The 25,267-nt window shown below is 42.1% G+C and overlaps 1 protein-coding gene across 1 annotated transcript; it reads right to left on the minus strand.

Annotated features, from left to right (window-relative positions):
* Positions 1-1,079: 1,079 nt before the first annotated feature.
* DUSP29 (dual specificity phosphatase 29) lies at positions 1,080-25,267 on the minus strand. The gene is made up of 4 exons (XM_030030171.1): positions 25,139-25,267; positions 16,158-16,371; positions 6,547-6,767; positions 1,080-1,464 (listed from the first exon to the last, which is right to left on the minus strand). The coding sequence occupies exons 2-4, from the start codon at positions 16,331-16,333 to the stop codon at positions 1,217-1,219; spliced, it is 645 nt and encodes a 214-aa protein (XP_029886031.1). The 5' UTR covers positions 16,334-16,371; positions 25,139-25,267; the 3' UTR covers positions 1,080-1,216.

Here is a 25,267-nt window from a genome sequence, read left to right on the forward strand (position 1 = left end):
TTGTGTATTTGGACTACTTCTGTCAACAAATACAATTATTGGCAACTGTATTGGAGGAGAGTAACGTATTAAGGTGACTAAAGCTAAGATAGGAAACATGGTAGTAGTAAATACGAACAGTGGTGTCTGGAAGCACAGCAGCAGCTTTGTCCTGGTTATTTTTTAAAGGTTAGTTTTTAATTTTATCTCCTGGTGAGATATTTTTTAAAGGCTTTATCTGTGTCTCTTGCCTTTTTAATCAAAACTAAAATCTCATTAGAACTGGTTGTAATCCGTGGTTATTGAGGGGGTTATTAGGACTGCACAAGTTCAGTGTTGACCCTCCTCTTAGCAACGTAAAGAACATCCTATTTTTCTTTATTGTTCTAGCTGTTAGTTTTTCCAAGTGCAGGAAAACAAGTCACAACACATAATTTTCTCAGTTGGGTTTTTTTTGGTTTTTTTTTTGTGGACTAGTAAATTGATTTGGATGCTGTATGTATAGGACCTTTTAAAGTTCAGGCAATTGAAGCATTTAGGAAAAACAAGTTAAAACTGAAACTGCTAAATGTCATGTGTATGTACTTCCTTGAATTGTCCATTATAGTTGCGTATGCATCTGACCTTCTCAAGGGTCTTGCTTTGTTTTGAGTTTGCATGGTCTGCTGCAAAATCCTTTGTAAAGACTGAGTAGTTGATCCTCATCTGGAGGCTCTCTAAATACTGTGCTGCCCTACATTATTACTGTGAAAGAAGAAATGGAGATGCCAGGAAACAGCACAAAGAGGCAAACTCCTGCAAAATCCTTCAGAACTCTGGGACTAAACATTTGTGCTGCTACCATCTCACAGTGTTTTTCCTGCAAAATTTCTTTAGGAATGCCTAGCTCTATTCTTTTAAAGGCCATGTGCTTTGGTTAGGATCAGGAGTTTGGGGGTACTCTGCTAGAAGAGGGTTTTCTTCAAGTTGTGCCTGCTTCTGTGTTATAAAAGCTTTTTTACAGAGGTTAAAATTTATTTGTTGATGTAACAAAGAATTCTGCTAAGGCTGGAACACTCTGAGATGATGGGTTTTAAATTTGGCTTCCGTTCTTTCTCATCTTGACAGCATTTGAAATGACTTTGTTTTTCCTTCCAAATAACAAATGATCCTTGTGACTGTGTAATTAACTACACCTTCCCCTCCCCTCCTTTTAAGGAGTTTCTTTCCCAGTAGCACAACCCTGCCAGAAACAATACTAGATCATGGTGCTGTTCTTGTCATCATCAGATGGTAGGCTGGTTTTGGTATTCCTCCTCTGCAGTGCCAACGCTATGTCCAGTTCTCTCAGCTGCTTCAAGAAGCCCCGGTTTGGCAAGATGCATCGGTGTCTTGATACTTGCTCAATGGCATCCACTACTGTCATGTTCTTGTAAATCATCAGGTAAGCCAAGACCAGTGTGGCTGACCGGCTGCGACCCATAGCACAGTGAACCAGAACCTTGTCTGTGGAAACAAAGAGAAATGATGCAGAGATGACACTGGGTAATTTCTTTTTTTGGCAGTGAAGGTTTCTGCAGTGCCCCTGCTCTGTTTGGTGGTTTGACTACCCTTACCAGCATTTTTGTAAGGCCTGTCTTTTTACAGGGGGGGAAACTGAGGCTGTAAATCTTACTGTTGTAACTGAACATTTACACTGGAAATTACCCATTTAATTCTAAACCAGGTATCTTTGAATTTATTTGTGAACGAAGGTTGCAGAGAAGGCCTGGGGGCTGCAGGCTTGCATTAAGTAACATAGCAAGCCCCACTGCAGCCTAATCTTACGTGCCTCACAAGCAGCATATATGTAATTCTGTGTTTGGGCATAATGGCCAAAGCACAAGGGTGTGCGAGGGTTTGGTATGCTATCAAACCATTCTTCCATGAGGATAAATGGAATGCATAGAGGTGCCTTTCTCAGTTCTACCAGCTAGACACAAAAAGCTAACCGAATTTGATTATTTTATTTTGTTCTGGCAATAAGTCGTTCAAGATATAGATTGCATCACTTTATGCCCAAATACTTCATTTGTAAACTATAGCTAACAAGGCCTTTTTTAAGGCTCAGTGATATTTTTGAGGGCAGAGGATAAGAAAGGCCATAGAAGTTAATAGGCATATAACCAGGGAGATAGAAAGAAACCACCTCTTAAACCGTTCTTGAGAAGTCTCTGGCTAGTCGCCCTTACCCTGTCGTGTTGAATGAAAGTAACATTTCACCACCACCTCTCTGAGTGTTTTATATGATCATCTCCTTGCAGTAGTGGCCTGTCTTGTATACTGTGAATGCAGAGTCTCTGCTAATAGTTTTCATCTCTGAATAAATGTGCCTCAAGATTCAGCTTTTGTGACATTGCTTGGTTTAACTTTGGACTTCCAGAGGCAGAAAGTCCGTGGCTTCAGGTACTAACAAGGATGTAAGCCAAAGTGGAACCTTCCCCATTTGCTGTGTCTGGGGGAGGTGGAGGAAGAGAACAGTAAGTGCGTTCAGGTCTGATTGACAGGTTTTGAAACACTTCAAAAGATTTCCAAAAATGATTCAGGGCCCTTGAGGGGGTCTCACAAAGGGTTGAACTGCTGAAGGAAGTAGATTTGGAGCACTCTCTCTTAACACCCTGCTAAGCTGAATTGCCACCGGGGGAGGAGGGGGGGGGAATCCTGTCGGGGGGCCAATAATAGTTTATCTGTCAGCTCTGCCCAGCGAGAAGTGTTGGGTGCAAAGCCATGACTCCTGCCGATTAACTCCTTTGCTTCCAGGTGCAAGAGGGTGTCTTGGCACAAGTAGCATTGCTGTGTAATGGATGCATCAAGAACTGCCAACACTGGAGGATTAATGGTTACAGTCTGCATCCTAATCCTAGCAGATAGTCTTAGAGGCATCTTGGCAAAATTCCAGTCTCTCTGATAACTAAAAGTGCCTCTTCCTCTCCTGGAAAATGATAATCCTTTCTATTATTACTGCAAATATTTGAAATGGATGAAAACTCTCATTTGTTCAGCCCTTCATGCTTCTCTTTAGAGCTTCCTACCTTGTAAATGGGTTGCTGTTGAGGTGATAAAATACATGATAGGACAAGGAAGGCTTTACTTTGTGTGGGTGGCAAATGCAGGGGATATGGGAGAAAATGTACAGTTTTATACTGTGTTAACAAAGGCAAAAAATGGCCATACAATTTTCTGAAATGCCCCCTGGTTGTAGGAAAATGAAGTCTGTTCTTTCCTGTATGTGAATATTCAAGATCTGACTGCCTGTTACAGCAAAACGCTGGCACTATTCTGCAGAGCCATGTCCCTTCTGTACTATTTTGTAGCCTCTTCTGACGTAAGGACCAATCTGAACCTTCTTTGCCAAGAGGGAGTCTGATCTTGCAGTCTTTGATTCTGACCACTTAACATCCTTCAAGGTGTGGCTGAATAAAAAAATACCAGTGCACAGAGCCAGAGGTTTGCTGAGTGGTGACAGGTCCCTGAACTGTCTTGGTCAATTGACTTGGGCTTGTGTTTCTTGAAAATCTGTCTAGATGCAGCATTCCCTTTCCAGAGTCAGATGGAGTGATGAATATTAAGGTGTCTTTGGTCAAATGCCTTGGGTCCTTGTATCTGTCTCATGTTTCTTCTCACGTTACTTTTTTTAGCTCTGTCTTTAGTGTATTTTTCTCCCGTGACATCTTCACGTGAAGAGAAAATGCTATTCCCCCCCTACTTTACATTCTGAGGAACTAAGACACCAAGGGAATGAGTACTAAATCTGTAGCATAGTAGGGAACTTAAAAACCTCTTAAAATAATGTCTTCCTTTCAGGTTAATCAGGCCTTGCTGGTATAAATTTTAAGCTGTTCTATGGTCCAAATTGTATGTTTGGGGAAATCTTTATGCACAGCTGAATGTTAGCATGCATAATGGTGAACAGTTCGAGTTTGCCTCTAAAACTTACTCTTAAAACTCAGCTATTTTCACTGTTCTTACGTCCCATCTGCCCATGCTTATGCTCTGCAAATACTGCTCTGATCAAGGAGTTTCTTCACCATCACAAAGATTTTGAGGGTTAAGTCAGAATTACTGCATTAGGACTGTGTTTTGACAGCATCCAAATTGCCAAGCTTTCTGGACTGTTGCAGAGAGAGTCTTCTTCGTTTGCATGACAACTTGTTTCAACAACATGGACTATTGAGCATCTTCCCAGCAAAAAGCATTGTATGAAGACATCTATTCAATGAATTTGATCACTTGGCTGGCTGAAGGTCACACCCCAAACAATGTGATACAGCCGAAGTACATTCTGGTCACAAAAGTTGAAACTTTTTTTCTTTTTCCCTTTTTCCCTCTGTTTGCATTTGCTCGGTTCTAATGCAAAGTGGCAAACGAGTGTAATTGCGTTGCTGATCAGAACTATTTAGCACCATATACTGAAGTCCCATGTTATTACCACTGGAGATAGGTACTTGGTGACTTACTATAAATTCCTGTTTCGGAATCTGGATGCTATTTGTCAGTTAGGAAGATGCATGCAAATAGTCCTTTCATTAGGCACATGAAATACAGAACACCTTTCTCCACTAGATGTGCATTCACAAATAATGCATTCATGTTGTTGGAGGAGAGCACTAGTTACTTGCCTCTAGTCTTTTCTCCTTTAAGTGTAACAGCCTCTTTAGTCTAGCTTCTGCAGTCATTCTGTTCTGTAAATGTGTAGTGGAAAGCTATTGTCATGCATTCAAGCTCAATGTCTTAGTGGGCCATGCATATGTGCATTTATGCATATCTTTGGCTGGGATTGGAGATGTAAGTTTAGTGTACTTTTCCCTTATGAGAAAGTGAAGAGCTTGCTCTTTTTCTTCATGAGTGTTACAGTAATTCTTTATTTTATTGGTCTCCATCAGAAAAGATCCTAGCTATCTTGTTTAAAAACCATGTGAATGTGGCAGGCAGTGCACAGCTACAGAAATGATTGCAGTAGTATCTACTTAAGTGCAGATTTGTTTTGTAGAAGTTCATCCAGTCACTCTTTGATTTGGTCTTGTGTTTCAGTGCTGGACTGCTGCTTGATACTGTCTCAGAATTTCCTGGACTTTGATGTGGTTTTGAAACAAAAAAGGTTAATACTCCCCTCTGCCCCCATCCCATCCTTCCCTGCCTCAATATTTATTGGGATGCAAGGTTTTTATCTAGCCTTTGCTGTTTCCCTTGTGCTTGTTTCTTTACCTCAGTGCAGCAGACAAAGGTCTTACAGGAACAGGAGGGTGGTGGGAGTGAGGAAGTCTGCATTTCTTATTTCAAGTGCTCCAGTCTGATACTGACCTCTGGCCTCCAGCCATGGCTAGACACAGGTGCATGTTAGTTATCCACTCCTTCCCAAAGGCAGTGCTTCAGACATAATTTTTTGAAATGCCGGGTACCTTTCTTCACAAGCAAGTAAGCTCCTGAAGCAGTTTCTCCTGCTATTAGGACTTTGATTTTTAAAATGGAACTGCTTTCAAGACTCTCTCCTGAACAAGGGAAGGGATCGTTGTTGTAGGGTGTACTTGCTGAGAGGGTAAAATTGTAAAGACCTGGCTGGCTACTGGGGGCAAGCCAGGTAGTAGCTGGCTACAGCTGAGCTAAACAGCCAAGAACAGAAGCTGACACGAGGCTAGAAACTTGATATGTGACCCTCTGATATCAAGGTCTTTGTAGGTCAGCAGGAAAGTCTTCGGTTTCTCAGCTGGTTTCTGGTAAAATATCCTGTAGAGATTTAAAAAAAAAAAGAACCAAAACAAAACAAAACAAAAAAACATGTAGGGGGAAGGAGTAGGAGTAATACTGAAAGCCAGTGTAGGGCCTAGGGTGTAGCATTTCACATCAGTGTAAAGCTTTCTGATAGAACACTGCTGGGGGTCAGCAAATAATGAATTGTGGTAATCAAGCTGAGAAATTACAAAGGCTTTAATGAAATGTTTCTAGGTCTCTGCTGGCAGAGTTGTTTTGGTCCCCTGCTGCTTGGAAGATGGCAGAATGATAAATGTTATAGTTCTGGGTAGATCTGATGGCCAGGTAGGAAGGTGGTTTGTATATTTGTAGAGTGAATCTAATGCTGCAGAGCATGAAGCTGTGGAGTGACAGCCTGGAATCTCTGCAGAGCACGCGTGTTCCACCACTATGCAACCAATATTCATTAAACCTTTTTTGATAGGGACTAATTTGAGGAAAAGACAGCTAATACATGGAACCTGTGCAATGTCCGATTGTCTCTGATGTGTTTATGATGGAGTCAAAACAACAACAAAAAACCTCTATCAGACAGGAGACCTTAATGCAAGCTGTGATGTGGGCTTTTATGAAAGTACTTGGTAAGGGGCTCTTGGGCTGGTACTAGCTTTGCAGTGAGAAGGGTCCTAGTTACATCACTATCTTCTCTTAAACTAGTTCTGTGCTACTAGTTTTATATTCTCTGTTAAACTGTATTGGACTTGTTTCATTCCCACAAGGTTGAATGCCGTGGAACTATGCTTATAATCAGACAGAGTAAATAACTGTACTGTTTTTAACCATTTTCAGCACCCTCCTTACTTCTTTCATCCTGAAGCGCATTATCAATGAATTTAGAAGCTGAGTAAAAGAACTGGCTGAGCTTGAAAGTGGGGAGATCATCTGCTTCCACTCCATGATACTCCACAGTCATGTCATGATAATATTCTGGTCCTGTGTCCACATTCCGCTGACCATGGGCCGCATTGAGGATGTGGGTGAAGCCTGCCTTCTCAAGGCTGTAGCGATCTAACGCAGTTTTCCTGTTAAAACAGAAGCTGTCATGTAAGTGAAGAAGCTTCTTACCCAGCAAGCCAGAAAAAAAATAAACATCTCTGATTTGGTATGTTCTAAATGTTAATGAAATTGATAATGCTGCAAAAATGCATCATTTACCATTGTAAAGATCTTAAGATACTGTCATTCAGAGTGAATGATCCTTCTGGAGTTCATAACTATCTCTCCCAGGTCCTTAGAGCACCTTAAAAATGAATTTATTTTCCTGGCGCCTTTGTAATGTAGGCAATCCTGGCTTCTATCCATCTTGTACAAGAAGAAACTTGAGATACAGAAAGAAATAGAATGAATTATTTAAAGTCATAAAAGCAAATCAGTGGCAGAACTTGAAATAGGAGCCATGAATGCTACTTTCCCCTTCTGTCCCATCAATTGATATTGCAGAACTAATAAAAGAGTCAGTGATATGCGAGTAGTAAAATCATCTGGGATTCAGAAAGAAGCTCTTCATCCCTAAAAGAAGTTACTGAGTTTTTTATCCATTTCTACTTTAAAAAATAAAAATAATTTAAAAACTCACCCTTCTGTAGTCACAACTCCCTATCAGGTTTCCTTTTACTGTCATGTTTGGTTAACCAGAGGTCTAAAGCAAAAAGAACTAGATATGGAAATTGGATATTAGCCTTCAGTGAAAGCTGAAAGTCATATATTTAGCCCTGTATTCTAATTTATTCTTGTCCTCTCTTCCCTTGCTCAAGGGAAGACAGGTAGGAGAGGAAATCCTAGATTTTTGTGTACCCAATAGGCACTCTAAGTGCTTGCCAGCAGCCTGAAATTCCTCAAAAAGTGCAGTTTGTGGACAGGTATGTAAAAACTTTTCTGTTCTGTTACAGAAAGCTTTTAGTTTTGGAAAGCTTTGTTCTGGAAAAGCTGTCAAGTTCCATTAGTGCCTAGGAAGACTACTGAGCTTTTTACATAAAATTGCATAGGCTTTATTCTGTTAATATATTTTCACATAACTACTGCTCCCATAAATGAGTTAAAGCTGTTTCACACCATGTACTTTCCAACCAAAAGTACCTCTCTTCATGAATGTTTCCTGAACATTTCAATGTGTAAATGCAGCTGCTGTCACACAGGACATTGTGGTGGGCTACCTGTTGTGTTTCATAATTCTAGTGGTGACAGGTCAGAATAGCTTGAAGTTGACTCCACCTTGCAAGACTCTGTCAAAGTCAAAATCCCCCTTTGAGCAGTCAAGAACCTAGTGATGAGAGCATTTAACTGGGATATGGATACTGAAGGTCTTACCTCTGCTCGCTCTTTAAATTAAGCTCATGATAATTGGCTGTTCTGAGGAGATATGCCTCCCTGCAGAAATTCCTTTCTGGACAGGAATGATAACGTCTCGACTCTACTGGTATTTTTGCCATGAAATAATGTTGTAAGTCCCCTATGCAATGATATAAAAAGTAAATAAAAACTCCACTTAGTGTGGTGATGCCTGCCTAAGCTCAGTAGACTCTGGAGGACAGAGAAGCAGCAGCATCTTGCTGCTAGAGCTGTGACTTGCCACCTTCATCTCAGGTTAAAAAATGCTCACTCCTTCCATTTGTATTCTTGTTGCAGTGATTGACCTAGACAGACTTTTCTTTTTCTCCCTCCTTTTAGGAGATATGTGCCTTAGGATTCTGTTCAGGCTCATATGGTCTATACACTTTCCCAGCAAAGGCACTTTGTTCGGGGCTATAAGGATGGCCAGTACTTAAAAAACAGATTAAATGTCCTGGCCGAAGAGTAAAGGTGCAGTGAATAACTAATTCTCTTGGTTTTTATGTGCTTGAGATTCTGCTTTCAAATTAAGCCTTATTTTGTTTTGCTTCCCTGATGCTGGGATAGAGGAAATATGTTTTCCATTCACCAGACTTGGCCCAAAGCATGTATCCAACAAACCATGAAAGACTGATGGTTTCAGGTCAGAGATCTGTGCTCAACTGGAACCCCTGCAAGTGGAGGCCTACATCGTGAATAGTAAGTAGGACTGCAGTATAGTTAGGGTCAGTGGAAAAACAAAGTTTTTGATGGACTGTAGATACTACCAAACTTTGGCTTCTGCAAGCACTGCTCAGGCTAATAAATAGCATTTGAATCAAATGATCAAGTTGTTCTGAGCAAGGACAATGTAAAACAATAGTATCGACCTTGAATGCTGTTGCAAAAAGCCCATTGCAAATGCTCAGATGTAACTAGATCATCTTCTGCAAATTTTTTTTTTTTTTTTAAAGTAAATTATAGGTGTACCAAGGAAATACTTAGGGGGTTATCTACTCCACTGTTTGTGGCACTGAAGAATTTATACTCTGTTTTCTTCAGTGCTTGGGATAGGCTGATTTTAAAATGTCATCTGCTTTTTAATTGTGCCTGATACGTAAACCGATTCAGCAATATCCTTTCAGACTGAATGTAACCTTACCCAATATAATCTTTTTCTTTATAATATGGATGCACATTTTCTTCTTTCTACTGATGTTGCTCATCTTCAAAACTTCCAGAAAATTAATGCTTAGTGTTGAGCACTCAAATCTGTTAGGATCTTCACATTTTCACTGGAATAGATACTCAAACTGTGCTGTGTATACATGTTGTACAACCTGTTAGTTGAACCAAGAACTAAAATATTTGCCCTGGCTAAACAGAGCAGGGTCAGTGTAGGTCCTGTGGGTATGTTTCTTGTGCATCTGCAGGCTGACCTACTGTGTGTAATCTGTGAAGAGGATGTCGGATACCTTTCTTCCAGCAGATACCCTGGACAATATTATCTGTGGAAAGCTTTTCCTAAGGTTTCTAATACATCATGTTGTGTAGAGATGTGAGGAAATAGTTATTTTTCAGTACAAAATAGAGTTCACAGGACTGCAAGAGGTGCCTGCCTTGGGCTTTAGAATCTGCATCTTTTGAAGAAAGCTGAAGTGACACTTTTTCAAGAGCAAGAGTGCTTGGTTTCAAACTTGATATGGAGATTGGGAAGCACTTACGCTCTTTTTCCATTCTCTCCATCCCCTCAGTCTTGCTACTTGATAATTAGTTTTCATAAGAGAGATCTCTACTGTTCTTGCAAAAATTTTGCTTTTTTTTTTTTTTTTTTTTTTCCCTTGTAAAACCTTTCCCCAAAAGCTAGGCAAACAGCCCAGCTGGACCACCACTCGTCATACTGACCTGGGTTTGTCTGCTTTTTCACTCCCATCAGCTGTCTTTTTATCTTGCCCATTGACCATAAATGCTATTGGGCAGGGACAGCCTGTGCTGAGACTCTTGACACTGCCATAATATAAGCAGTTAAACTTGGGGTTGTGCTGTGTCTGCAGCATGTTGATTGCCAGTTAACAGAGAGCAAGAAACAGGCTGTTAAGCCCTCGTAGAGGGGGACCTATATGCCTGTAAATGGAAATGTTTCTGTGCCCCTTGACGTGTTTGCTTGGACTGGCTTTAGTCATCGGTGAACTCCAGCTTTTTGTGAAGGACTTGGCTTGCTTTCCAACCTCAGCTGAATCTGTAGTGTGGATGCTGTTGTGGAAGCATCCCTCATTATCTCTTTACTTTAATCAGAGCCTAATTTTTTGTGTGTTTTATCATGCGTGATACTCCTGGTTACATCCCAAGGAGGGAGGAATGCTTTTGGTCTTCCTTGCAGTTTTTACCATGCCTGAGGTGTCAGTATTTTAGATGAAAGGAAGGAAAAAATCAAGCATAAATAATCTGCAAATATCCGATTGGTTGAGGTGACTAATAGCATGGGATCATTCAGGGGTACATGAATCATATACCTTATTGGAGGATTTATAACTCTATTTCTAATTCACTTTCAGCTAGAAATGGCACAGATTTTTTTCCCTTGCAATTGGCTCACTACCAGAGTTTAAGTCAAGCTAAGAATATTTCTTTTTCCCTCTTCGGGTGCTGCTATTTCCCAATCAATTGCAATTAATATTTCCATTTTTGTGATTATGGTTGAATTTTAAGTAGCCGTTGTAAAGAGGAATTTGCTGCAAATGCCAGCGTAGGTGAAGCCATGAAGTGTTTGACTACTCTTGCACTTTGTATACCTCCACCATCTGTGCTATTAGCACTTGATTTCCTTTTACATGGTGCAAGTGTAGTCTCCAGTGTCTGCCTTGAATGTGTTCTTATGCAGAGAAGGTGAAGTGTGGCACTGGGAGATAACAGTGAAAATTCCAGTATAATTGAGTTTAGTAAGAGATGAACTGGGCAGATTGGTCCTATGTAAAAACTCATCAGCTCTTCAATTCAGAGCACATAAACATATGCTAAAAGTTAAGCATACCCAGAAGTCCTTCTTTCTATAGCAAAGCATATTAAGCAAAAGCTCAGTGCTTTGCTGAATCAGACCCTGCATTTACTGTAGGACAGATGGACTCATAAACATGTTTTTAAAGTTCTGAGACAAGGGGGAGTACTTTGATATGAGAATGCCACCTAAACAGTGAAAACTGGAGATAAAACCACTTTCATATAAGGATATATTGATAATAACAGACTACCGCCAAGAGGGAGAACTGACCCAAACAAAAACATCATCCATGTTCAGATGGTTCCCAAAAGACTGTTTATACCTCTTGAGTTGTGCAAGGGCAAGTAAAGGGCTTGTCCAAGACTTTAACTGTGCCTGCTGTCAGTTTTAAAGCTAAGATTCATAGGACTAAAAGCAAGTGCTGCAGCAAACTCTGCCTTCTTCTGGAAGCAACAATGTCAGTAGTTGTAATGTGAAAGAAAATCCTTCCTTTCAAGTTGCCGTCTCCAGGGTACCAAATCCTTTCCCTCTTCAAAAATACTGTCATAACAAGCTTTAGTCCCAGCTGCTTTCATCAGGAAGATGCCCAAACCAATGGAGTTGGACGAGAGGGAAAAACAACTTGCAGGCACTGCAGTCTGCACCTCTACATCAAGTATTAAGTATCTTAAAAGCAGCTAACAAAGGGAAGAGAAGGTGGCTCATGATGAAAACCCAAGTGCATCTAAAGGAAAGGAAGTAATCCTGCAAAATGCCTCATGAGGGTGTGGGCAGAGCAGCTCCCTCCACAGGTAAGTGAGCACCTTCTAGCGGGTACTCGACAACCAGACAACTGGTATGCTTGCAAGCTCTAAGTAGAGCCAAGTTTCTTAAGCTTCATGCGAATTAGTGTGGACTTAAAGCCACCGATTGATGTGACCCAGATCAACAAAACACCAGGAAATCTGAGGCAACATGTTACTAGAAGAGGAATTGTCTCTCTCAAACTTTTCCAATTTCTTAAACGCTGAAGGAAAGCTCGATGCAGGATGATAATTTACCAGATGGTCAATGTCAGAAAGAAGCTTCCTGAATATAGGCAATACTGACACTTTCTTAAGAAAATTTGGCAGTTCTCCCTCCCGAGGAGAGATGTTGAGAATTTCCAATAATACTGACCCAATTTCCTTTGGTAACTCCACTGAGTTACCAAAGCACTGAGGGAATCTAGAGATAGTGTAGCATTGTATCCCCTTTTCCTTCTGAGGTGTTGCTCCATTTCTGTGGATACCTCCTGTTCAGTGTGAATTAGAAGAATTTTTAGTTACCACGGAAAATACTGAACAGGATCTTCATAATATGTGGTAGAAAAAGATTTAGTAGTCCATTTTCCTCTAGCCCAAAACAGTGGATGTTGTTTTTGTAAGTGATACAACCTAGATACAGAAAATACCTCTCTGCTTTCTATACAGCAAAGGCATCAAACACATGTGATGCAGTCAGTCAGTTCCTGGTCTTGACTTCAGTCACTCAGCAAGTGTTAGAAATTGCCTATAGACAGAGATGTTGTTGTGTGGGGAAGCGTTACTTGTCTTGGAAACCGTTGCTGCTTTAAGAGGTTTATGGTCCAGTGTTACAGATCCGATTTTCTGGATTGTTAAACTGCTGTTACAATTGGCAGATTCTCATACTAACGGAGTTGAAACTATGTCCTCAAGAATGTTGTTATAATCTAAACCTGCATACATTCCTATTTTTGTATGATAAATACTGGTGTTGATCCTAGGAGTTCATAATGCTAACTATTTGCTACCCTGAGTGAGTCCCATCTGTTTTCTTCTACATCAGTATAAATTGTCTTTCTACTTAGTCACTTGGAAAAAGCCATACTGTATTGTTTTTTCTGGAGAAAGGGAAGAGGAGAGAATGAGTTTTAGTTAAGCTTATATTTAAAGTTTAGTTATATATTTTTATTATCATACACTCCAAACTGTAGGTTTGAGTTACTCATGTCTTGTTGAACCTTACCTGTGTTAGTTCTCAAGACCATAAGCCCTGGGGCTTTACTGGGACAAGCACAGACCATAGCTTTCCTGAAGTGCAACCTCAGTTCAGCTGCATATCCAGAAAATTATTTTTCATATTTAACCTGTAAGGAATTAGACTCCAGAAGACTTCTTTTCTTCTGGGAGTAGTTTGAGAACACAGAAAGAGCTGAAATTGTGATCAGGCCTTAAATCCTAATGAGAGCTAGAGGGTGGTTAAGAGGAAAACAAAATCTTGGGAGGCTTTTGTCTTCAGCTAAAATACTCTTTGAAATTCAGAAATGTGGAACCATGAACATCATCTCGGGTAATAAGGCGATCACTGAAGAGCCACAAGAAGAAACTACAAGCTGCATAACTGGCAAGATTTTTTCCATGTGATTGCAGTGAACCAAGCAGGCTTGGGGTCAGCCAGTGAAACTGCCCATGCAAGTAACCTGGTGACCAGTGAAAGAAAGGATCAAGACAAAGCTGCTTTCTATCCCTTTAGAAGGCTTCTGGATGTGGGTAGGATACATGCAAGCACTAATCCTGGTAGCAGATTAATCAAAATCTTGGCAAAGCATGTTTTATTCCTATCACTGGGCTGTCTCCTGCAAGTTCTAGTGTCTGGTCTTTAAAAGTCCTTGGAACTTGCTAGAGGAAAATTTCAATTGGAGCTGAACACAGCATGTTATATTTTGAGGCTTTGATTATTCTGGGCCTGACAGGCTCATGGAGATTTCATTGCCTCTGGGCAACATCTGCAGTGGAGCCTTGTAACAAAAGGATTGAGTGGCCTCACAGGGCTCCTTGATAGCCTGTATTGCATTAGAAGGAAGATGTGGTTACGTAGTCAGGGTAATTAATTAGCATTTCCATAAGCAGTCACAAGTCCTGTTAACCTTGTAAATGCAGGAGGCAGGAATGAAGCACAGATGTGAAAGCTCTGAAGATAAACTCTGCATGTGTGTGTTCACTTGATTTTGTTGATGAGCTCCACTAAATTCTTTCAAGAATAACCTTAATTTAGCATGGCTAAGGATGCAAATACACCCAACATCTGTTCACGTCTCCATGGCAGCTCTTTGGCGACCAGTGCTACAGCAAGATCTTAAAATAAAACAATACAAAAACCCCTGCCACACTGAAGGGGGAAGCTGTTGGTCAGAAGTAAGATGTGGAGCTGACTGAGGAAAGATACAGAGGTCCCTGGACTTTGCCTGCAGACCAGTTCTCATCTCAGATTTTCTGCTACTGGATGTCAAGTTTGCCCTTATCCGGCTGACAATAATCGTTCTCTTTCAGGGAGCCCCACTTTTTGGTGAAGTTTTGTGTCTGTTCACCCCACACCTGCTCCTCACTTCTTTCTCCTCCATTTGCTTTCTCATTCTTTTGTCCCAGTCACGTGGCGGACTTGTTTCCCCTTGGAACACCGTTGCTTTTCCTCCTGACTTAAGACTGGTTCCCTGCAGAAATACGCTGCCCAGCATAAGTGGGTATAGCTCTCAAGAAGCTTGGTTTTCTGTTCCTCTGGTTAGTTTGTACTAAGTGCAGGTGTGTGTTGTATTCAGTCACACCTCCTAGCATTTATTAAGTTACAAGGTGTAACAAACACTGCTACAGGAACGATTACATGAAAGAGTCATTGGCTGGTGTTCTGGGCTTAAAGACTGACTGTCCAAAGACCTGTTGTCTCATTAGATCCCTTTGCTTAGAGGGCAGAGCTGTAGCTTCATCACAGAGATAAGAGGGAAATTCTTTTAACAGCTTCATTCAAAATAATTCTGCTGGTGATTCTGAACAAGGAAGAAGGAAATAAATGCCAGAAGGAGCTGTTCTTTACACTGAATCTTGAGTCAGAAACATCTAACAAGAGGGGCAGTGTAGGAGGGGGAGAGGACGACTCAACTCCCTTTTCCTTTGTTCCTGAGTCATTTGGCCAGGCTCTTCCCATGGCTTAATTTTGGTTTTTTTGCTTTGTTATTTTCTGTCTCTAAAAGGGGGAGCCCAGGCTTGGTTAAAGCCCAGAACTCATGTGTCTTTCTGTTGCCTCTGGCGCCACAGAAGTAATTGGTCGATGATATTAGGAGTCTTGTAACTTTCAAGGCTGTATATCTTTTCTCTTTTATAAGCTGGCAACAGATGAATTTTAGGACCTTTTAAAAAATTATTGAGAACTTTGGAGCCAGCGGGCTCCTGCTTGTGCCTTACAGTGATGATGTAAAATAAATGTCATGTTAGTGCAGGGTGTAGAGGAAAATGGGAAGTAGACCAGTAATGCCTAAGGGGTAAGAAAAGCTTTCTTCCTCTGCTCAGGGTTTGGGCTGGGGGATTTTCTGATGGGATGTCTCCCTGCTGCAGCAGTAGTGTCTGCTTGTTGGCATAGGCTGTTTCTAGTTTAGTACTGCGCTCGGCAGACCTAAGTCTGTTTTGTGGGTTTGTTTTTTTTTCCAAGTCACACTTGGTCTGATCAGTGAGACAGATCTCTGCAGCTTTGCCTTCCGCAGGGTTCTGTTGTTTGTTTTAATCTTTTGAGCAATTTGGAAATGCAGAGTATCCCATGTACACAAGCACAGGCTTGGAAATGCAGAAATACCACTGTGGGTTGAGCTGTCTCTTCAGTCACTTTTCAAGAATTACATTTTAGGCTTGAACCAACCTAAGCTGTGGTCCGACACATCTAGGCCATGCTCTTCTGTCAGTGTAACTGTGGAAGGACTTTCACTCAGAGATAAATGACAAATTACTCGAAATGAGCCATTTAAAAATAGATCATGACTAGCTTCAACCTCTGCAGCCTACACTGGTGCCACAACCGCTCCTGTTATGCAGTCTTTAACAGTAGAGCCCGCTGCACTCACCCAGCACTTTCTCGAAGCGGCAGCGACAAACACTGTGTGCCTTGATCTGTAAGGCCATGCCAGGCTCCGATTGCTTTATTGAACTCTGGCATCGCTCAGTAGCTCATCAAATCTCATTGTCAGCACTAAATACTAATGAATGGGTAGTAGGAGGAAAGAAACACCTTTCTCTGTTGGCGAGCTGTACTTAGTAGAGCTTACTCATCTCCTATGTAGAAGAGAAGTACTATGTACACTTACTCATCTCCTATGTAGAGGTTGGGCCAGACTTCATTGACATGAGTGTACTTTGGGCATCCTTTCCAGAAGAGTCGCTCCAATTCAAATGCACCTGGGGTACAGTAATCGTTGTCAGGATCTACTTTGACTGCTACGTATGCATTTTTCTTCCCAGCATTCAAATCTGCTGATGACATCTTCTCTGTGGAGTAGTGCGCTCAGGATGTGCAAGAAACTGGAATGCAACCAAAACAGAATGTGAACCTGAGGAAGCACAAAGCAAGTGATTTCTGTTCCAGTTGTGGAACGCTGGGAGCAGCGCTGGCCAGGTGTGATTGGGCTGGGCATGGTGTGAGATGGATGTACCTGCTCTGTGGCAGGCACAGACTCACACCTGGATTTCTGCCTCCCCTGAACTAGGCAAGGAATACTTTGTTGGATGAGCTTACCAGCAATGGGAGCAAAAGCCAAATGTTTGTGATCACTGAAGTTTGGTCTCCGCTGGCAGTTTGTTTCCTGGAAAATCCACTGGTGAGAATTTGGTAGGTCTAGCAGCCTGATCCAAGGGATCTAGAGCAGCTAGGGGAAGTGAGTGGGGGAAATTTAAGATGTTTCTTTATCATTAATTGTCAGTCTCCTAAAGGCTTCACCTTTATGTGATTTTCAGCAACGCAGGGAGTTAAAATGTGTCCATTCAGGTGAATGCTGGGTGTACCTGTTCTACTCTTTCAAGATCTCGATGCAGTCTTGCACACTGAACCTCACGGGCTTTTTGCAGGAATGAGAGTTTGCCTTTTTGCAGCACCACTGACTGACTGACAAAATATTTTTTTAGCTAGCATGGGGCTCAAGGACTTCCTTCTTTCTGGGTTCCCCTTTTTTTTTTTTTTTTTTTTTTTTTTAACCTAGGTGCGTACACGCCAAGTGGGTAGGAAGAAGCACTGATGAACATATAGAAGGGAGTAACAGAGTAATGTTATCCTGTAGTTAAAATCAGAGTATCATTAATGTTGCCAAAAACAACACCCTTTGCCTGGCCAACGCCCATGCCTGGCCATGCTGTCAGAGCTGTATTGCTCAGAACCAACAACCTTGATGTCCCATGTGCTTAAGCTATCTGCTAGTATTGAATCCTTTGGTATCAGCTTTACATATCTCTTGAAGCTCCAGATTCTTTCCTGCTTGCTGTGATTTCCTCAGCTGCTCTCCTGATTGAGGCTTTCCCTTGCAGAGTTTGCCTCCTTCAGCTGTGGAGTCAAGAGTTACAGCCCAGTTAGGTGGTCTCCCTCCTCCCCCACTTCCCCAAGGCTGTGGCTGTGCCTTACTTAGGAGCTGGGCACTGAGCGGGAGCTCAGAAGGCAGCCTGGAGTTTTCACAAAGCTGGTGAGTGAAGTTAAAGGCCAGAGACTAACTTGAGTCTCAACACTTCTCCCGTCCATGCCTTCATGAAGACACTGCCTTAGGACAAGGCAGGTAACTGTAGGTTTGCAAGAATAGTCTTGTCACTTGGACAGGTGGATTTTTTGCATCCATGCTTAACTTTCCTAATCCTCTGCAGCTGAAGTATATCTGGTAAAAGCTCAGTGAAATACATGTGATACAGAAACTCTTGCACCAGCAGCAACTGTACCAGCCGCTGGAGGTGCAGTACAGCTGCAAGAGTGCAATGCTGTGCTCCTTAGCTCAGGTGTGGCAGCGCACTGTCCTGCTAAAGAAGTCGGCTGGTGTCCCCATGCATAGAGTGTTGGGTGTGTTTAGGTCAAGGATTTTTCAGATTATTTTTCACTTTAATTTTTTGATTACTTGAAGAAAATTTTGCAGGAGAGTGAAGGTACGGTATGTGCGTGTATTCTCAGTAAAGAAGAAGAAACAAGGGAGTGATTGACAAATGATAAAGGTGTACATGAGAGCTTTTCAGTCCAAAGTAACAGCACTGGAAATGGCACACTACCAGACAAATACTCACGCCATAGATCCAAGCACAATGTCGAAGAAGGATTATTGTGAGGGACATGGGTGTTGTAATGTCTCTTTTGCTTTTCTTCTGTGGATTTGCACGTTTCTGAAGGCAAAGCACATTTTGTTCTGCAAGTTGTCAGCAGGAAAGTTAAACTGCTCGTGCAGCTGATCTTTATGCTACAGGAAATGTCTAGGAACTAGAATTTGGGGCTGGCCACATGCCTGACCTCCTGTTTACCCCTTATTTTATTTATTTATTTCTTCTTTGCCAGTTGTCACTTAACCACCTTCCCCTCTTGTCCTCTGAAACAAGTTTTCCTTTTTTTTCCATGTTGCGAGCCTTTTGCTGCAGACTTTCTTGTCTGCTCCATCTCCCTGTTGGGTCTGTCTTGTTTCTCCTGCTGGATTCCCAGGTGTCTCAGGGCAGCAGTTACTCCTGTCTCTCATCCCCTTGAAGGGAGAAGTTGAACCTTGGAGTTCGTACGAGACTCATAACAAGAAGAGGTCAAGTTGGGCTTGATCTTATGAAGTGTGCACATACGGCCTGCCAAAAATCCACCTTTCTTGCAGGCAACAAATCCTGTAGTGGCTCCCACAAATTTTTTGTGTTGGCCACTGGTGACATTTGTGTCCTTTTTATTACAAAAATCTGGCTAATGCATTCATGCAGCTGTTGTAGAGCACTCCTGAAAGCAGGATGACCATTTTCCACTGACATCCCATGTACCCATAGGGTTTGTTTCCTCAGATTGGGCTCTTTTGTGCCTGTCATGTTCTGTTTCTCTGGAAAACTTGAAAAAGCCAAATGATTCCTGTTTTCTTACTCCAAAGCTAGGCAAAATTGTGGAGTCAGTTTTTGTTTGGCATGCGTACACCTTTATTCAGAAATTGGCTTGCTTTCACTGGCAGGGGGATCTATCTTTCAGCCAAGCTTCCTAAAACATGATGATGATGTTTAGCTAAGTGGTCCTCTGTTGAGATTTGTAAAGGGCTCTGAGAATTCCAGCTTCTAGCAAATTTACCTTGGGCTCAGCCTTGCGTGCCTCTGAGTAGCACCAAGTCCCATCTCTGTGCCCCCAGTAGCCATTCCACAGGAGAGCCTTTTTCTTTCCCATGCCAGAATTATGCTAATTCTACATGCAGACTCAACAGCGTAGGTAGTATTAGACTGTGAGAGCTACAACTCTAATACAGTCTGACTTTGGGAGTGAATAGGCTGTTATCTAGAACTTGGTAAGAACTGCTATTTGTCTAGTAAGGAATTAGGGTAACTGAGAGCCTGTTGCCTTGATGCTGAAGGACTGACTGTGCTTTTATTCATGGCTCCATAAAATGGGAGGGGAGGAAATGAAGGGAAGAAGAGAAAGCAGTGTAATCAGTAATCATGCTTGGTGGCCACAGCACATTGATTTGTTAAACGAATAGTCCTGCTCATAGACTACAGACCTCAAAACAGGGCAATTACATCTGCAAATGATCGTTTGTGGTACTGCAACACCGTCTCAGTTTGAAGCTTGGTTAGCACTCTGAAAGTTAGACCATTGCTGAGAAATACTCTTTTCTGTCTGTCCTGGGAAGCCATATGCTCCCCGAACTTTCAAGTAAGCTGTGGTCTTTTATGCCTTGCCAATGTTATCTGCTGCAGGGTTTTTAAATTGAATTAGAGCACAGGAAAGCATCAGTTGAAATTCCTCTAATAAAATATGTATTTCAGATTTGACTCTAGACTAAGTAAGAAGTAACAGAGTTTAACTAGGAGGAGGGGAAGGGGGGAAAAGGGGCTGTTTTGCTGCTTGAGCTCTGGAATCAATTGCCATGAAACATTCGGCTGGGGGGAGAAGGACGGAAAGACTTGCGTCTTTCCAGGAACCAAAGATGGCGAACCTCATCGCTTATTGACTGTTCTGTGTACACTGAACGGAGCTGAGGGAAGACTGTTCCTAAGCCTGCCCTCTTAGATTAAAAAGTGAAAAGTGGATTGGATTTTTTTTTTTTTTTTTTTTTTTTTTTGGGCGGTTGTTCTTAGTGCTGTGGTGGATATAAGGATGACTGTTTGTCTGTATAAGGATGACTGTCTAGCACAAGCCCAGGCAGGGAAAGCTCAGGTTTCCTTTGCAGACGGCTGGGGAGGGGAGACTGTCCCTTGCAGGGTGTTCACCCGGTGCAGTCAGCTGGCAGACAGATGGCAGGGTTACCGCTGCACAGGCTCATCGGAGCAGTCTCCCACCCCTTGCAGTGCTTCACTGGGCCTAAAAAGGCTTTGCCTCATAGACTAGTTAGCGCAGGCTGAATGCCGTACCGGTGCAGCTTTCCTGTGCCGGCTCGGCAGTCGCTTCATGGCACCGCACCGTGCTGGGGATGCAGAACCTTGGATGTGAAAGCTCTCCGGAGTAGGGCCGGTCCTCGTGCCCTTGGTTTGCACAAGGGACTCTGCACCCTGCTTGCTCCTGGGCGTGCTGCTCCAGCCCAGGACAGCCTCTCTTACTTCATGGGGGAGGAATGAAGAGGAGAGTCAGCTAGAGGGAGCTGCCGTTGTCCCGGAGGTTCTCCTGGGCAGGAAGGTTTGAGCCCAACTTCGAGGCGTAGTGAGGGTCGGAGCCCTGCTTCTGGGGCCGGGGCTTCCCTTGCCGTGAGGCGGGGCAGCCTGCGGCTAGTCCCGCTCTTCGCCTCCGCCCGAGCCGCGGCTCCTCTCGCGCGGGGCCGGGCCGCGTGAGCTGCCGAGACCTTCCCCGTCCCTCCCTGCGCCCACCCTGCGGCGGCTGGTGAGCGGCCGAGGGCCTCGGTGGGACTGGGCTCCCACGCCCGAGCCTGCCAGATTTCGTCCGCCGAGCCTGGCGTCCTGCGGGTTCTGCTTCTCGGTCCGGCCCGCGCGTGTAACGCTGAACTGCCGGCGCTCGCCGGTTACGCTGTCGTGGACTTAAGTGTATTATCAGAACAGGGATGATAAAAATTCAGTCGTCTGCATTTTTATATCCTAATCTTTCTCTTCATAAATAAGACCAAAGTGCATGTTATCTAATGAATTTTATTTGTTAATCACTTGGATGGCTGGAATATTTTCCCCCCTTGGGTTACACGTATATAAATGAAAATATTGTTAGTGATTTCACAAAATGGTAATTCAGAATAATGGAGAGTTAATCCTCTTTTCATTAGCGAGCCACTTCAGGACATACACTGTGGCAAATTACACTGCATTTTAAGTTGTTCTCAAGTGCTGTGCGCTAGAAAAAAAAAATTAAACTATTTTTGCATTGATAGAAGTAATTGTGTGGCTAATTTGGATAAGCAGCATGCATTAGGCACAGCAAAGGAATCTCTTCTTTATGTTCACTATCCACTTGACAGCTGCCAAATGGAATTTCTTACAGAGCTTTTTAGCTTTTTTTATTTTATTTTTAACAAAACAGGGAGGGAGGAAAGCAAGTGCAAGGGGAAAAAAAAAAAGGAAAATCTGCCAGTCTATCTGCTGTTTAATTCAGAGAGTGAACACAGTCTAGTGGCTGGAGCAGCAATATGGCAGTGAAAGATTTCCTTTCTGCACCTCGTCTTGTGTCCCTTGGAACTACTCAAATTAACCCAAAATTTCCAGGAAAGCCCTGGGAAGTCACAGAACATTGTGGCCCATTTTCAAATTTGTTCAACTGGAGGGATGTGCCTCCCCCACCTCAAAATTTTTAAGGGGTTAGTTAATGTTTTTGGAAATGTCAGTCATGAGCTCTACAGTTTGGTAATCCCACAGATGTGGGGGAAAAAGCTGAGGTTCATATCTAGAGGTGAACGTCAGAGCTTCAGTGGTGGTGTGTATGTTTCTGATGCTGGTTTTCCAGATGTAGTGGAAGTTTCTGAGTACTTTGAGACTGAAAGCTGCAAGTCATTATCTACATAACAAAATACTATGTTTCTTAATATTTTTGGCTCAACGTGCTGTGCAAGCCTTAGTGCTGTGTATAAAGATGCCGAACAATTTGGCAAGATGTATGCCTGGGAGTTAAGATCCAAGTCAGCTGTAGAGATTTTGGGGGGGGGGGGGGGGGGGGGAGGCAGACATGCACAGGAAAGGATTGCATTTGCCTTTGTCCTTTGCAAGGACCTATGTACCCTCTCCCCTTATTTTCTGCACCCCTCCCTGACCCAGGAGGGTTCCTCCATCACTGCTGTTGTCCCAAGCATATGTACTCTGGCTGCCAATTTGTAGCTGTGTTTCTGTGCCTCAAGCTACAGAACCCCAATAAGGTCAGAGCCCAATGGTGTTGGTACAAACCTGCAACAAGAGAGGCTAAACAAATAAAAGGCAGGAAGGAAAATAGAGACAGAAGACGATTTTCCTTGGTCTTTCCTTCAGAAAGAACAACTGTAATCCTGTTAGCTGTTTTGTCCTGCCTGACATAGGGCACAGGGCTTCTGTGACTTAATGCCTGCTTCAGTCCATATTTATGTAGCAGAATAGTTTAAATTCTTTACCACCCATGTTTCCTGCTCTTGGAGTTCTCCCAGCCCATACGACATCAATCACCTGTGCTAGTAGGGCTTTTGATGCTGGCTTTATTAAATTTGATTTGGTGTGCACCAAGTGTACCAGCCTTGGTTTTGTACTCAGAGTTGTCTAAAAGTTACTTCTCCCTGAAAATACCAAGCAGTCGCAAATTCTTCTGCTTTAGTTGGGAATCGAAGGTTTTCAGCATCCAGAAAACACCTAAAATATATCACCTATTTGTAAACGTGGAGGCAGTTTTTAATCTTATTCCTGTTTTGATGCTTCCAGATTTTGCTTCCTACCTCTTTCCTTGTGACAGCTCTGAAAAAAAGGAGTGGAGCTGTGATACCTTAACGTTTTTTTTTTATCAAGATGCAAAGGGAGGGAAAGAAAATAACCAAAGCAGACTATCTGTCAGCTCTGGGCCTTTCATGAGAAGTCTACAGAAGTAATGACATTTCCAGTAGACCTTATGCCCACACCAGTGCAGTAGGAGATAAACATGGTACCCTTGAAATTTGTCAGTGGTTTGACCCTCAAGTCTGGGGACTGGATTTATCTACTGCCATGAACACTAAATTTGAAAGAACAATAAAATGGAAAAAAACCCCACCCTGCAATTATGATTAAGAAATCATTTTTGTGCATGAAGTGCTTGTTATTGAGAAATTATTCCCATTTTCTTTTCTGATGTTGTATGGAGAGCTGACTTATTTGAATGTTTTTATTTATCAGGTAGAATTCAATGCCACTGAAATCAGAGGACATCTATCTTCCAGGGGGTCCAAACCTGAGACCTTCTTGGCTTCCAGCCAACTGCAAAAATAATGCTTTTATTTTTATTTACTTCTTTCAGTTTAATAACCACCTTAGATAAGACCTTCATGAAGAAACAGTGTCTGTAACAAGAGAGGGAAGTACCTGAGAGAAGGTAAGGAGGGAGAATACCAGTTCTCCTATGCTTTGAAAAAAATGTGCAAAAGTCTTGAATCTAGTTTAGTAACCTTTCTCCAGGTAAGCACTCTCTCGGTGCTGAAGGCAGACAAAAATCAGATCTAATGACTGAGGGTCTTCAGAAGTAGTGAGGGAGGATCTATTGAGCAAGTTCATGAGTTCTAAGAAATGCTCTCTTCTTCCATTTCCAGCCAGCATGCCAGGTACTTCAGGGTGAAAAAGTACTTGCCCTTTTTGAGTATGACGAAGCAGAGGGCTGTTTTATAAACCGGAAAGTTCTCCTTGCAGAAGCCAATGCACATGCTGTCTGGAGCGCAGTGTTTGCACTTGGGAGGAGGGTAAATGGTGCTTTGGTTTCTAAGCTTTTCATGACTCGAAGTACATCAGTTGAGCTGAGTGTCATTTAGCTGCAGTAACAAAAGCTTGCTTTCTGGATGATTTAACTAAATGAATTTAAAATGGTGCTCCCTGATATGCCATCCCCATGACATTTTGCTCAGACTCCAAATGCTGGCAATAGCCATGAAGAGCTGTATGCTTTCCTGTGTAACCTGGCTCTTGCTGCACCCCAGGGTACTGCAATGAGGTACGGTGCTGCAAAGGTTCCTTGGGTGGTTATTTTCCCTAACGCTAGACCAAAAAAATTAGTTTTGTACAAATAGTTCTTGGGAGGGAGGAGGAGTAAGTCCTTCAAAAAATCTTTCTCTGAAAGAGCTCTAAAAGAATTAAGCAAAGCAGTGTACATCCAAAACCAGAAATCCCTGGGGTACCTGCATTATACTTAAGCGGAGAATAACACAATACTGTGTTCCTTATTCGTGTTCTAGTCTTCACCAAAAACTGTCATTTACTTCAGTTCCTGTATTTTACCCCTGTATTCTTATGCTTGAAGCGTTCAGGGACTGTCAAATAGTTAATCCAATGCATTCGTCTTTAAACAGTTTAAAACCAGAAGAATCATAGCCTCTGTGCAATTATTTCCCAGACCCTCCTGCTGTGAATATTCAAAACTAACCAGCTATTTCAATGAATTTCTAAGCCACTGATGACTTTTTAAAAACTTATTTTTGCCCTCATTCTTTATTGTTGACTGAACTGGTTAATTTAAAACAGATTAAGCTGAGATTTCATTAAATATTATGAGAGTGCCCAAAGAAACTTAAAACACAGCATCATCTGAGAGAATTGTAATTCAATTGGAAACGTTAGATTTGACTGGAGGGTGGAGCAATTATCAAAGAATAAGCAAAATATTCTGGGATGGATGTTACAAAAGCTTGAAAAAATGCATTTTTATTCCTAACTTTTAAATAGAAATTATCTCTAAGATAAATACAGTTTTGGCACCTCATTCCTATTTTATAAAGTCATTTCTGTAATAAGACCAATTTGTTTTTTAAAAAATTATAAACGATACTTTCAAAACCTCTTTGACTCTACAATAGTTTTAAGCTTTTTTTTTTTTTTTTCTGCAACAAGTTTATGAAGTTATTGGTTACCTTAGAAAGTTTGCCAGCTCTCAGTCCTCTCCCTGGTTTACTTAAACTAGGTTATAAAAGGAAGAAAAGGAGCACAAGAAGTACAGCAGAAAATGCATGTTGCTTAGCCTTACCTCTAGGCTTAGGTGGGTGCTCTAGGTAGCTGGGTCCTGTGAAGTGCAGCCGAACGACAAAAGAAATCTTACCAACTTTGCAACTAGAGTCTATTTTTAGAGGAGGATTTGCTGACTCTGACCTTGAGT

Source organism: Aquila chrysaetos, chromosome 11 (genome assembly GCF_900496995.4).
Source record: "Aquila chrysaetos chrysaetos chromosome 11, bAquChr1.4, whole genome shotgun sequence".
Taxonomy (NCBI): Eukaryota; Metazoa; Chordata; class Aves; order Accipitriformes; family Accipitridae; genus Aquila; species Aquila chrysaetos.